Below are 13,029 nucleotides of genomic sequence, written 5' to 3' on the forward strand. Positions count from 1 at the left end.
CAATGCCCTGGCTGTTATGTAAGCACTGGGGTTGTAGGCTGCTGGAGGGAAGCCAGGTCCATGCAGGAGGGAGGAGACCTGAGGGCAGAACAGGGAAAATAAGCTCCAAAGAGCCGAGTGACTCGGGCATCACGTGGGAGGGAGGGAAACCCTGAGCCCTAGGCCCTGCGGCGGCCGCTCATTCTTTGAACCGAACCCCACACCCTGAACAGCGGATGAGGAAACCACCCCAACCCCAGACCCAGCTCTTCTGCCCCAGTCTCTTCTGGGTCCGGCTTCCTTTCCTTGGAGCTCAGGGAATAAGAAGGTGGGAGCTCTCTGGTCCCCGTCCCTCCATCTCAAACAGGCAGCAATAAGAGAGAAGCCAAAGGCCAGATTTGCTGTACAGGTTGGTTTATTAACATGACACAGTGTGCCTGCCTTAATAAGCCTGGAAACAAGTTATAATGGCCCAGAAGACACACACTGCGGGCAGACACTGTGTGGCTGTCAGCTTATCTCCTTGTGAAGGAGGTGGGCTATATGCCTTTATCCACATTACAGATAGATGCCAACATAGCAGGTGGTGCTTCAGTAGTCGTTCATGCATGTCAGGGCTTGGAGGGCGCAACAGCCATCGACACACCCTCCCTGCAAGGTGGACAGACTGGCAGGAGCTCCTACTTCCCTGGAGTTCTCCTCCTGCTTTCCTTCCTTGTGGGTCCAGCAGCTCTGGACTGGTGAAGAAGATTCCTCATCCAGATAAAGCATTTCCCCACTCGCTTTCCTCCCAGTCTAGGACTTATCCCTATCCCCACGGCTGTAGCTTCCTCAGCACATGCATTGCATCTTGCAGACTCACCTGGAGCAATCTCTATGACAAGCTCTAGGTCTCATACGGTTTGGGGGACATAGAATGCATATTGGCTAGGCTCACACAGCTTTTGACCCACCAGGTCAAACACAGTCCACTTGCCACGTATTCTGGCTTCCCACATGCTTCCCAATCCCATTTTTTTGTTGCCCCAGGCAAGGAAGATTGATCAAGCCCAACAGGCTAAATTTGGTTTGGTCAGACAACAGAGATACTACATGGGTTGTAAAGTCTCAACAGAAGTGAACCCGGCTTTCCCCTAAAGCCCCACTTCATTGCTGTTATTATTTCCAGTGGAATATCTGATGCCCTGGGATCCAGCTCTCTTCAGGAAAACAAGTGGTTTTTTCCCCACCATCAGGATAGCTGAGGAAAGATGAGTTAATGGCTGCTGCAGGGTAACAAGAGGGAAATTTGAGAGGGAGGGCAAAAGTAAAAAAAGACTTCTGCCATCAGCTCGCATTGCATAGAGGGTATCTCTCACTTCAGAGGTAACTGGACTGGGAGAGGACCAGTGAGTGAGGAAGGCGGCTGGAGACAGACTGGGAGCTGAACCAGGCGTAAGAATGGTCAAGAATACATATGGAAGAACCCTAGTGGTTAGGGTTTGATGTTGCCATTTGCAGCAGGGCTGCCAACTCTCTGACCATGACCCAAAGTTGCAGGGTTTTTGCTTCTTTCTTAAGATTTACAGGCCAAAAAATAAAACTTCAGAGATGCAAAGAGGGAAGAGAAGGCTATTTTTCTCATATGGTGCATCCAGGACCTAACAACTTAAGTGTTGGTAAATGGTAAACGGTAAAAGGCAAAGGACCCCTGGATGGTTAAGTCCAGTCAAAGGATGACTATGGGGTTGCGGCACTCATCTCACTTCAGGCCGAGGGAGCCGGTGTTTGTCCACAGACAGCTTTCTGGGTCATGTAGCCAGCATGACTAAACCGCTTCTGGGGCAATGGAAACCATGATGGAAGCCAGAGCACACAGAAACACCGTTTACTTTCCTGCCACAGTGGTACCTATTTATCTACTTGCACTGGTGTGCTTTCAAACTGCTAGGTTGGCAGAAGCTGGGACAGAGCAATGGGAGCTCACCTCGCTGCGGGGATTTGAACTGGCGACCTTCCGATCAGCGAGTCCAAGAGGCTCAGTGGTTTAGACCACAGTGCCACCACGTCCCTTAGTGTTGATTTAACTTACCACTAAATAACCTTGGGCGCTGAGTTTAGGATTTTCAGTCAGGAAACTGCTGCCACATTTACAAGGCTACAATCCCCAAGGTTTAAGTGGATGCACCTGCCATTCCTCCACTGGGCTCCATCCTCCTTCCATGTTCTTAAGAACAAGGTAAGGATTGTGAAGCGGACTGAGCACTGGAAGGAGTTTAAAGCCATGAGTGGGTGGTGAGAAGTTCGGTTGAGAATTTTTGCCCATTTCCTCTGAAATCAGATTTCACCCCTGACCCACCAGGCACCACTAGGCCCCGCCCCTGCCCTGGCAGGCTCCACCCCCTCTTATGCCAAGCTGTACCCTGTATTTCAGGGTCTGAGCCTTTGGAGGCCTGGCGGCATTGTGCCTCTGGGCAGAAGCTGCAGACATGCTCTGAGGTTACAGTTCTACAGCGAAACAAGACACTGCCAACTTACAGAACCATCATGCACGATGACTTCAGTGCCCACAAACACAGATGACACAACAGCTGCATGATGGGGCAGCATGGTTGGCTGCAGGCATTTTGCCCAATTGGTGGCTGCAGGAAAATGTATTCCCGACCAACTTCAACCTAATTGGCAGCTGCAGGAGCTGCTGACACAAGTGCGATGTGCAACAACGGCAGTGCCCACCCTCCTCTTCCAGCACCATTATTGCGGAGTGTACATGCCAAATGGTTCTACCCTCCTGGTGCCAGCTCTTGCCACTGACATGCAACAGCCCAGTGGGCCAAGGACTGCCGTGGTAGTTCTACATTAAGGGGCATGCATTTAGTACATTGGCAGGAGATGCCATTTTGTGCAGCAGGTCAGAGGCTATGCTATGTGAGCACCCATTGGGCACCTCATGTAAGAACAGGGGCAGAAAAGTATTAATAATATTTCAGAAAACTGTTTCCCCCCTTCTCCAAAATGGACTCAACACGCATTTCCAGGCTGGGATCCACCATGAGCTCAGACTACACTGTAACATGCCTCTTCACCAACCAACCAACCAACCAAGCAACCAACCACCTTTAATGGTTTTCAGTTGTCTCCAAAATCACTGTCTGAGAAACCACTTTTTTTTTTATGGGCTCATTAAGCCAAGTTTGAAAACACGTGGGCTCTCAATTGCTCTCTCTCTCAAGAATCACTAGTCTGTCTGGCTTTGCCTTTGCATACCTAAGGTGGAAAATCCAAATGGCTCACCCCTTCTACTACTTAAGTCAAGAAGTGAGTTCACCAGCATAAGCCCCATTTAATCAGGGCTAGTACAGGGATATTTGCCAATCGGTCGTGACCCCTAAGCCAGATATTCTGATCTCCCACTTTTCATAGTGCGTCAAATCTGCCACCTGAGGAGACCTTTATACTTAAAGCACCTCTGCTTTTTCTAGAGGTGGGGCCAATCTGCCTTTTTCTCTATCCAGGCACATTCAAATCCAAACTTTTGTTTAGTTTCAAACAGGCATACAATGCTAAGAACTGACCGATGTGCAATTTGCTTTGCCAGGGAGTTCAATTTGATGTTTAAAGTGCTCACTTTGGTGAGATGATTTAGCTAAGTATTAGAACTGCAAAACAATAAATTCAGGGTTTCTGCATCTCCCTGCCTCACCTAAGGGAGTCAGGAAAGAAGAACTTCCTTTGGACATGTGCTACGGGCAAATTGAAAGTGGGGGTGGGGACTTTGGCTGTTGAGGGATGGGAGCTCACTTGCTGACTGCTGCCGTGGTGCCAGCCTGGACTGGCATCTCTCAATCAATCAATGACGAACTCGCATGAAGTTGGACACCCCCTCTGCATGCAAGGACCCAGAGGCAACAAGAATTATAACTGGGTTTCTGCACTTTGTGGGTTAGTAAAATCTTCTGCGTCCCAACTTACTTGGTCTGCGCATGTTCTGGTTGTGATGTCTTTTCCCTGCACATCAATTCATTCCCCCTGTTATCCTACAGACTTCAAGGAGTAGCTTGAAACCCAGGGCCTTGGGAGTAGCTTTGGGGAAGGGAGTGATCACAGTATTAACCTTTTCATGTATAGAGTAGTCTTGCTCATATATATATATATATGTATATTTATATAAATAATATAATATAATATATATAGAGAGAGTTATGTATAGGTACTTTACAAGGCCTAACACCAGGCATGCCATTTGCAGGAGGGTGGCCGGGGGGCGGGGGAAGGCATCATTGCCTCTGCCCTTCGTATTTACAGGGAACTTACAGGTCAGCCCCCTCCAGCTTCGATGTGGGTGCCCTAACCAGCCCCACTGCTGCCACGGCTGCAAGGCAAAGATGAAGGAGGTGTCCTAAGGAGCGTGGTCTGGGGGTCAGTACAGTGAGAAAGGCAGTCCTCTGTGTCAGCGTGCTGCCCCCTTTTTCTCCAGTGCGGGCGGTGAAGGCCGTGGGGTGTCTCCAGCACACTTGTTCCCGGATCCCAGAGCAGACCCCTCTTCCTTCCCCCGCTTCCCCTTTGCCTCCGCTGAGCCCCGCTTCAGCCCGTTCTTGGTCCCCTCTGGGCAGAGGCAGCTGGGGGTCTTGGCGCAGGTCCCCAGGGTGGTGTGCTCCTCCACGACCTCCAAGATCCACTTCTCCTTGGGGGAGCCAGCCTTGTCCTGGCCATGCTCCGGGGCAGCTTTCCCAGGAGGACCAGGCTCTTGGATCTCCTTGGGTTCCAACACAATGGGGACAGGCCCCCGCGGGGCGACCTCCACCTCCACGCTTCCTTTCCTGCCTTGCTCGTGCTCTTGCACGGGGCTCAGGGCTTTGGCCAGGGCACGGTTGGCTCCTGCAAACGCCTCTTCGGTCTGCACGGCTTGGCTTCTCCTGCAGTCCCCCAGCAGAGCTTCCGGGAGCCTGGCCTTGATGCTGGCTTCCAGGGCGCTGGCCTCTCCATCTCCTGCCCCAAAGCTAAGTGGGGATTCCTGGCGCCCCAGGCGCCGGGTGGCAAGCGGCTTTGGAGCCCCTGATTCGCTGGGGCTCTCCCCGTCGGACTCTGCCAGGCTGTGGAGGCCAGGCTCCCCATAGAAGTCCTTGCGGTATTCGGAGTGAACCACCTCCAGGCTGTGCTTCCTGACCACCACTTTCTTCTCGGAGCTGAGCGGGGAGCCCAGCTTCTCCGCCGACTGCACGCGCTTCAGTAGAGGCGAGCGAGGCGGCTCTGCGCTCTTGGGGCGCGGCCTCACCACGGGCGGCGAGGAGTGGAGCTTGGCTGGGAAGCTCTGGGTGGTGTTGGAGCTGCCCACCGTGTGGCCGGGCAGCGGGGGCGGCGAGGACTGCGTGGGCGAGGGCGTGTGAGCCAGGGGCGAGAGGGGGATGTTGCCGGCCGACTTGCAGCGAGCGGAGCGGTACTGGCGGTGCAGCTTGGGAGACAGGCCGTGCAGGGTGCTGGGCCGCATGTGGTGGGACGAGGAAGCCGGCGAGTTGGGGGTGCTGGAGGCTGGGGAGCTGCTCTGTGAAGAGGCACCTGGGGGGGGGCAAAGGGGAAGGGGGCAGGCTGAGAGGCAGGAGACCAGCAGCCCTTGCTGGGCACCAGGTACGCTCCAAGCCAGTCTCAACTCCCTCCAGGTGAGAGGCAGCAAGAGCTCACAACATACAATTCTGCACCCCCCCCACTGCCACCCCATTAAGAACATCTTTGGGGGAGGAATGGCTTTGTAAACAAAATGGATATTTAATCTTGGCAAAATTAACTGCTATAATAAGAAATCAGTCAAATCAAAAATTAAAAAAGGAGTGGAAATGTTTTGATGAATATATGGCAAAATATTGCTCAAAAAAAGATACGCTAACATGCCTAGATTAAAATGTGAAGTACTGGATGGAAGAAAAATTAGTATGGAAAGATAAGATGATTTGAGAATATTGTAGAATGCAAAGATTGTTGTAAATTGTATAATGTGGAGGAAATCGAGCGGGGGTGGAGGGAAGTGGGAGGAAGGAGAAAAGAATAATATGATGGATTGAGGAAATAGAAATGTAAATGTATGGGGGGGATGGGGAGGAAATGGTGTTGGCTTTGATACATCTGTATTGTAATGTAATATGTGAAAACCAACAAAACAAAACAAAACAAAACACAAAACAAACAAAACAAAACAAAAAACAAAACAAAAAACAAAACAAAAAACAAAACAAAAAACAAAACAAAAAGAACATCTTTGGGAGCAGATGTCCCCCACCTCCCTAACCCTCTCCCCACCCGCCTGCTGCAGCCCAACCCCCTTGGGCTTCCTACCTAGGTAGGCAGAGTCAGGTGTGGAGCGCAGGCTCTGGGTGGGCGAGCGAGCGCCCAGGCCGTGGGTGGGAGAGCCTGGCAAGCTGTCGCTGGAGGACAGCGAGCGGTTCAGCGACGAGAGGCTCCGGCTGGTGTGCAGCAGGTTGGACTGCTTGGTGATCTTGCGGAAGAGGGAGCTGCGCTTCTTGCTGCTACAGAAGGAAGGGGAGCCATTAGCCAAGAGGGGAGCCAGACCCTTCCTTTCCACCCCCCGGGTTATTGCACCTCACCTGTCCTGCCCTTCCTTGCTGGTGCTCCTCTTGTTCCTCCGAGCCATCTTGGATTTGTAACTGCTCTTGCGGGCTGGCCCAATCCGGATGGAGGTGTTCTCAAAGGGCGTGGTGGTCACCATCACTTTGTTCCCGCTCTGTGGCCAAAGAGAGGGGAGAGAGCTGGCTGTTGGCACAGCAAGCAGACCAGTGGCGTAGCGTGGGGGGTGCAGGGGGGGGGCCCGGCCGCACTGGGCACAACATCTGGGGAGGGGGGTGCGCTCGCACTCGCAGCTCTCTGCCCCTACCTGGCTCACTCTCTCTCTCTCACTGCAGTGCTGGCTGTGCGAATCCGATCCGAGCCGCCGGGTCGCTGCCCACTGTGGAGGGGAGGGTGCCAGGCGTGCGGTGCGGTGCGGAGAGAGAGCGAGGGACTATCTGGGGGAGGGACAGTGCAGCGGGGGGGGGGCGCAAATTACTTGCCTTGCCCCGGGTGCTGACAACCCACGCTACGCCCCTGAAGCAGACGCAGCACTTTGCCCAGGTGCCCTCAGAGGCCACGGCCGCTCTGTGCTTACCTTCAGGATGAGCTCCACCACTTCCGTGTGCACCAGCCCATGCACTGGCTCCCCGTTGACGTGGGTGATCAGGTCTCCGGCACACAGGCCTGCCTCATGAGCTGGACCACCTTCTTCCACGTGCTGCCAGGGGAAGAAGACGAGAGAGATGCTCTCATGGCTCTGCTGCCCCCTTCTGCCCACAGCACACCCGGCTTTGGCCTTGCAAGGGCCGTCGCCTAAAGTGCTTGCCCCTTTGGGCTCTCTTAGCGTGAGGCAGACAAGGCAGGTAAGGGGCTCTTCCTTCCCCTTGGTGCAGTGTTAATCTTAAAGGTAAAAGGTAAAGGGACCCCTGACCATTAGGTCCAGTCGTGACTGACTCTGGGGTTGCAGCGCTCATCTCACATTATTTTATTTTTTTTAAATAATATTTATTAAGAGTTTTACAGTTACAGAAAGAAAAAAAAGAAAAAAATAAGAAAAAAGCAATTAAAAATTAACAAACAATACATGGAGAATTGAAAGAAAAAACAATACATCAAATCAACAAGAAAAAACAAAAACATTTAAAACACATCCAATTTCCGTATCTTTATCTTTCATTTACTTATTTCCTCGACTTTCTCACACCTCCCTTTTTTGTATTCTAGTTCAAATTAGCTAATTCAGCAAATCCTTTCCCTCTTTCTCAATTCTTGTTCTATAATTTATCTTAACACAATCTGACTTTAAATTTTCCACTTTAGCCCATCGACAATCAGTTTTTGCTCAATTCTTTATAACATTTCTACTAAAACCATATAATTTCATTCCAATATTCTTCTAACATTCCTTAATTTTACAGTATTTCTGTAAATATACTTTAAATTTTTTCCAATCTTCTTCCATCGACTCTTCTCCCTGGTCTCGGATTCTGCCAGTCATTTCTGTCATTTCCATGTAGTCCATCAGCTTCATCTGCCATTCTTCCTGGGTGGGTCGCTCATCTCACTTTATTGGCCAAGGGAGCCGGCGTACAGCTTCCGGGTCATGTGGCTAGCATAACTAAGCTGCTTCTGGTGAACCAGAGCAGTGCACTTCCTGCCAGAGCGGTACCTATTTATCTACTTGCACTTTGATGTGCTTTCGAACTACTAGGTTGGCAGGAGCAGGGACCGAGCAACGGGAGCTCACCCCGTCACGAGGATTCAAACCGCCGACCTTCTGATCGGCAAGTCCTAGGCTCTGTGGTTTAACCCACAGCTCCACCAGTGTCCCAAGTGTTAATCTTACACCTGCCCAAAGTGCCCTCTGGATTGGCACGCATGCTTACCCAGACAATGTGGTGCACGCTGTAGACATCGCTGTCCCCCATGTAAACCCGGATGGCACGAAGTGTGAACCCGTACTTCTTCCCCGAGCGCTGGATCGTGATGGGCGAGCGCAGGATGGTGACGGCGGGCGAGTAGTCGCGGGACGGTGAGGAATCGCGGGATGACGGGTTGGAGGAGAGTGACCGGGGGGACATGGGGCTGGCCAAAGGTGAGCTGCTGTGCTGTTCCACTGCGAGGAGGGAGAGGGAGAGAAAAACTAAGCAAGAAGCCCTCCGCCATTCCATGGGGCAAGAACACAAGAGCACCTCTTGCCTCCCAGAACAGGAGCCCTGCCCCCCTGCTCTAGGTCCTGCAAACTTGTACTTTCTGGTCTCTGCACACAGCCTAAGGCCAGCCGCCTGTTCCTTCCAGTCGTTTCCCAAGACCTGTTGGCAGCGAGGGAAAAGTACAGAAGCTGCAACACTTCCAAGGGCAGTTTTGAGCTTGGGAAATGGTACGTCGGGGTAGGTGGGTGTCGAGCAGGCTAGGGCAAAGTGCTCCCGCAGGTCCCAAAGGCAAATGAAGCCTGGTGTGTGCCCTACTAGCAGGAAAGGGAACATAAGTGGTGCCTTTCCCTATTCTCTGTGGCCCTCCAGGTGCTGTTGGGCTACCACTTCCCATCATCCCTTACCATGCTGGCTAGGATTGGTGGGAGTTGGAACCCAACAGCATCAGAAAGGGCTCCCCACCCCCAGTTTAAGCATACAGCTATAGACCCCTGCCACAGACAAAGGCCTGCATGGTGCAATTTCAAGCTGCAGAAGGCTGCGGGCGTTTGGCACAACGTTCAGCTTCCCAAGAACCTCCCTTTGCATTTAAATTAAAAGCAAGTTTCCAGCCCTCATGGTGCAGTTGACAGTGTGTGGGGAATGCTTGCTTAAATCTTAAGCGGTGTAACTGAATAGGATTCCCAGCATTCAGGGGGTCCTCAGTGCCTTGAAAGCTACTTTCTGTCTCTTTGTAAACGACAGAAGCAGAACAAACTATGCAAAACTGTAGAAGCTGCAAAATCTAAACCAACAGAGGAAGTTACACATGCAAATATGCTTCATTTGCATAAGTTTGTGCATGGCCCAGAGTTCCATTTTTCTTATGGAAGACCTATTTTTTTTATTGGCACAAAATGCAACACAGCTCAGCAACTATGTTAGAAGTGCCGATAGGGTGGGTAAAGCATGCAGGGTTGATAAGTGAGAGGTTGGGGGCTGTGAGCTGATGAAGGCTGCAGTGAGTGGGGAGTGTTCATTCCTACTGGAACAGCCACAGATGAGTCCTGTCTTCAGGGACTGGACGGTCTTGATCAGGATGCGGCCCGCCGGGACAGGCCGGTCCGATGGAAGGGGAGCGGTTCTGTGCAAGGGCGGGTGGATACAGCATGAAAGACAGGCCGAGATGCTGTCAAGCAGGATGGACGGTTTGTAGTGAGAAGCCCAGTGCCCCTGGGGGCAGGGGATGGGCTGAGAGCAGGGGGTGGGGTGCCAGGCTCAAAGTGGGATGCCGTTCCTATGGGGTTAGTGCTGTGCCTGCTGGTTATGTGCAGGGGGGCGAGAGGAGGAGGCCCGTACCTGTGGGGATAATGACGGACAGCGCAGTAGCTGAGGCAGATTTGATGACCTTGCCCCCTGTGCGGGAGCTGCGCTTCTCGGCCGCCGTGGCGTCCCCTGAGAGCTGCTGGTGGCGGGCCCGTCGCAGCACCAAGTCATTGGTGGCTTTGGGGGCTGATGGGTCCAGCTCCTTTGGGGGCTGTAGCTCACCCGCTTTTGATTTATTGCCTATTGGGGAGGGGAGAGAGAGGGATGATGACTCAAGCCCTACATCAGAGGACCACACGCCAGGGGCCCCCGCCTTCAAACAAGGAGCACAGAGCAGAGGGGGACTGTCCAAACCCCCAGCCACCCGAGGATCACAAACACCATGCCCAAAGATTTCGCCTTTCCTCAGACGGCGGGTGGAGCACCGGGCAGGGTGACTCTGCCTGCCTAGGCCTTCTCGAGGTGGAGCTGAGGAGATGGGGTTGCGCCCCAGCGGAGCTCAGAGGCCTAGGGCCAAGCCCCAGCGTGCCCACCAAACTCTCACATATAGTGCGAAAAGGACCTCATGGTAAGTGCTACTGATGCACACCTGATATTGCAATTGCCAAGCTGCCTGCCCTCAGTTCTGTGGACTGCATAAAGGTGCTGAAGCCATGCAATTCGATGCTTGGGCTGCAAGACTCTGCAAGGAATCATTGCCCTTTCCCTTTTCTTACTAGACACGGCTAACACCTTGGATGCCATGCAAAGGGATGGCTCTACCCGCCCCCCCACCCTGGGCACCTTACCCCCTCCAAGAGCACCAGCTGAGGGCTTGTTAAAACCACCAGGGGTCAGATAAGGGCTTGTTTTAGTACAGTATGCCAGTAGCAGAGGAACCTTTCGGTCTGATCCTACGTACACCTGGGCTGATAAGGCTCTCGCCATTTTGGGTTTTCTGCAACCACACAAGCTCTGGCAAACGTGGGGAAAGCCCAGATTCCAATCAAACTTCTTGGCAGATATTACTAGAATAGAAGTAACTGCTGCATTTGCTCTTTTTGGAAATCTCAGGGGTTTGCTAGAGCCTTTGAGAACTTGTAGCAGACGTGCCTGTTCCTGGGGTAGAAACAGGGTAGGCAACCCAAGCACCGGGGGACAGAGAGGTGGGGGGGGGGGGCTTGTTGTGTGCAATAATAATAACAATAATTTCTTATTTATATCCCACCCATCTGGCTGGGTTTCCCCAGCCACTCTTCAAGAAGGGAGACAGCTGATGGTGGAATGTGCAGCTTGGTAGGCTTTTACTAAATAATCTGCTCACAACCACCACATTTTATTCTTAGCATTGCACTCCTGCTAGTAGCCCCAATCTAGTACCAGAATCTATTTGGGGGGAAAGAGAGGAGGATGTGCATTGGCTCTGGGTAACCTCTAAAAAACCAAATTACGAAACAAAAGCATGCCTCCTCCCAAATAAAGTAGTTTGGGAGAAAACAAAAAAATTGCAGAAGCAGAGGGGCAAGGTTGCAGCGAAGGGGCAGTCACCCCTTTTTTGCTTTTGTTTTAAAAGCACTTCATGGAGCACCTCCCTCCTATGGCACCATGGGGCGGGACTTCACCTCCAACATGTAAACAAAGAAAGAAAAGGGTTGCAAAATGACCCTAGCAGAGGCAGGAAGGGAGTTGTGTCACCCATTGCCACAGAGCCATTCCTACCGTGAAGCAACTGTCTCACGCAGCAAATTTTGGGCGGCAGAGTGGGAGGCAGATGGATCCGACCCATAAGTCACAATCCACCAGGAAATTTTCCTGCGCAAGCCCACTGAAATTACCGGAGGCTGTGCAAGAATGGAATTGGTTGCAAGCGATCGGCTGAAGGGCCTGCACCAATTACACATTGCCTAGTGTGCTCCTTATCGCAATGGATGCGTTATCAGGAGATTTGTGCGGTGCTGGTGGGAGGAAGGTTCGAGTTTCTCCAGCAACAAAACCTTGCAGCCCGAATGTTGGGAAATTGCAATTTCCTGGCAATTGATGGGAAAACAGACGTTTGGATGCTCTGCAACCGCTACATTGTGCAATGCCTACCGGAAAGGTCCTGAGAGGCTAACTGTACACTTGAGATTTGCCTTAGAACCAAGATTGGAGTGCTTGGATCTGCCAAGGGGTGATTTAAGGGTCTGGGGTACACTGCTCCCTGCTCCCTAGGGATGTGTGGTCTCCCTGAGCCAGGCTGCATCTCCTCACCAGAAGCTGGAAGGGAGAGGACTTTGGCTGCACAAAACAGATGTCAAAAGGGAGGCGACATACCAAGAATCTGTTCAGACTGTAATAGGCACATCTCATGTAAACAGCAAATTGGGCCCCCGACTGTGGCATCTCCCCTTCAGCTGCCAGAGTGAGGGCTTTCAGCAAGAGGCCATTACTCACCTGCCTCAGTCTCTACAGGGGCAGGACTCTGCCCAGCCTCTCCTGCTGCCCCTTCCTTGCTCTCCTTGCCTTCCACCTGGGGCGTGGACCCCGGGGGCCCGTTTTCCGCAGGAGCCTTCGCAGGCCCCTTGCCAAGACTCTCGCTGTCGGTTTCCAGGGGCACGGCAAAACGGCTGGTGTCCATCAGGGCCGAAAAGCGCCGACGTGCACCCAGCGGAGGGCTGGAATCACTCTCGGTGTAGGAGGACTCTGAGGCTGAGAGCCGCTTCCTGAGAGACAGAAAACAAGCAAGATGGCTCACCCCCCCACCCCAAACACCTGAGGCCATGTCCAAAATGCCAGCCAGGGCTCAACTTGTGTCAGGAGGCCTTAGAGCTTTTTAAATTATTATTAGTGCTGTAACTGGAGCACATAGGACTTGCCGATCAGAAGGTCGGCGGTTCGAATCCCCGGGACGGGGTGAGCTTCTGTTGCTCGGTCCCTGCTCCTGCCAACCTAGCAGTTCGAAAGCACATCAAAGTGCAAGTAGATAAATAGATACCGCTCCAGCGGGAAGGTAAACGGCGTTTCCGTGCGCTGCTCTGGTTGGCCAGAAGCGGCTTAGTCATGCTGGCCACATGACCCAGAAGCTGTACGCCGGCTC

At 52.5% G+C, this 13,029-nt stretch overlaps 1 protein-coding gene across 5 annotated transcripts in view; it reads right to left on the minus strand.

The window, feature by feature from the left end:
• Positions 1–376: 376 nt before the first annotated feature.
• The window catches only part of MAST1 (microtubule associated serine/threonine kinase 1), a 98,317-nt gene continuing 85,664 nt past the window's right edge, over positions 377–13,029 (minus strand). For 2 of the 5 annotated variants that reach the window (XM_083419406.1, XM_083419403.1), the window contains 7 exons: positions 12,387–12,655; positions 10,008–10,214; positions 8,403–8,632; positions 7,112–7,234; positions 6,555–6,691; positions 6,286–6,473; positions 377–5,514 (listed from right to left, as the gene is read on the minus strand). In XM_083419406.1, the coding sequence (XP_083275532.1) occupies positions 4,409–5,514; positions 6,286–6,473; positions 6,555–6,691; positions 7,112–7,234; positions 8,403–8,632; positions 10,008–10,214; positions 12,387–12,655 (2,260 nt within the window). In that variant the 3' untranslated portion in view covers positions 377–4,408. Of the gene's footprint in view, positions 5,515–6,285; positions 6,477–6,554; positions 6,692–7,111; positions 7,235–8,402; positions 8,633–10,007; positions 10,215–12,386; positions 12,656–13,029 lie in introns of all 5 variants that reach the window. The other 3 variants (XM_083419404.1, XM_083419402.1, XM_083419405.1) reach the window with 2 other exon arrangements.

Source organism: Podarcis tiliguerta (genome assembly GCF_965153285.1).
Source record: "Podarcis tiliguerta genome assembly, chromosome: 17".
Lineage (NCBI taxonomy): Eukaryota > Metazoa > Chordata > Lepidosauria > Squamata > Lacertidae > Podarcis > Podarcis tiliguerta.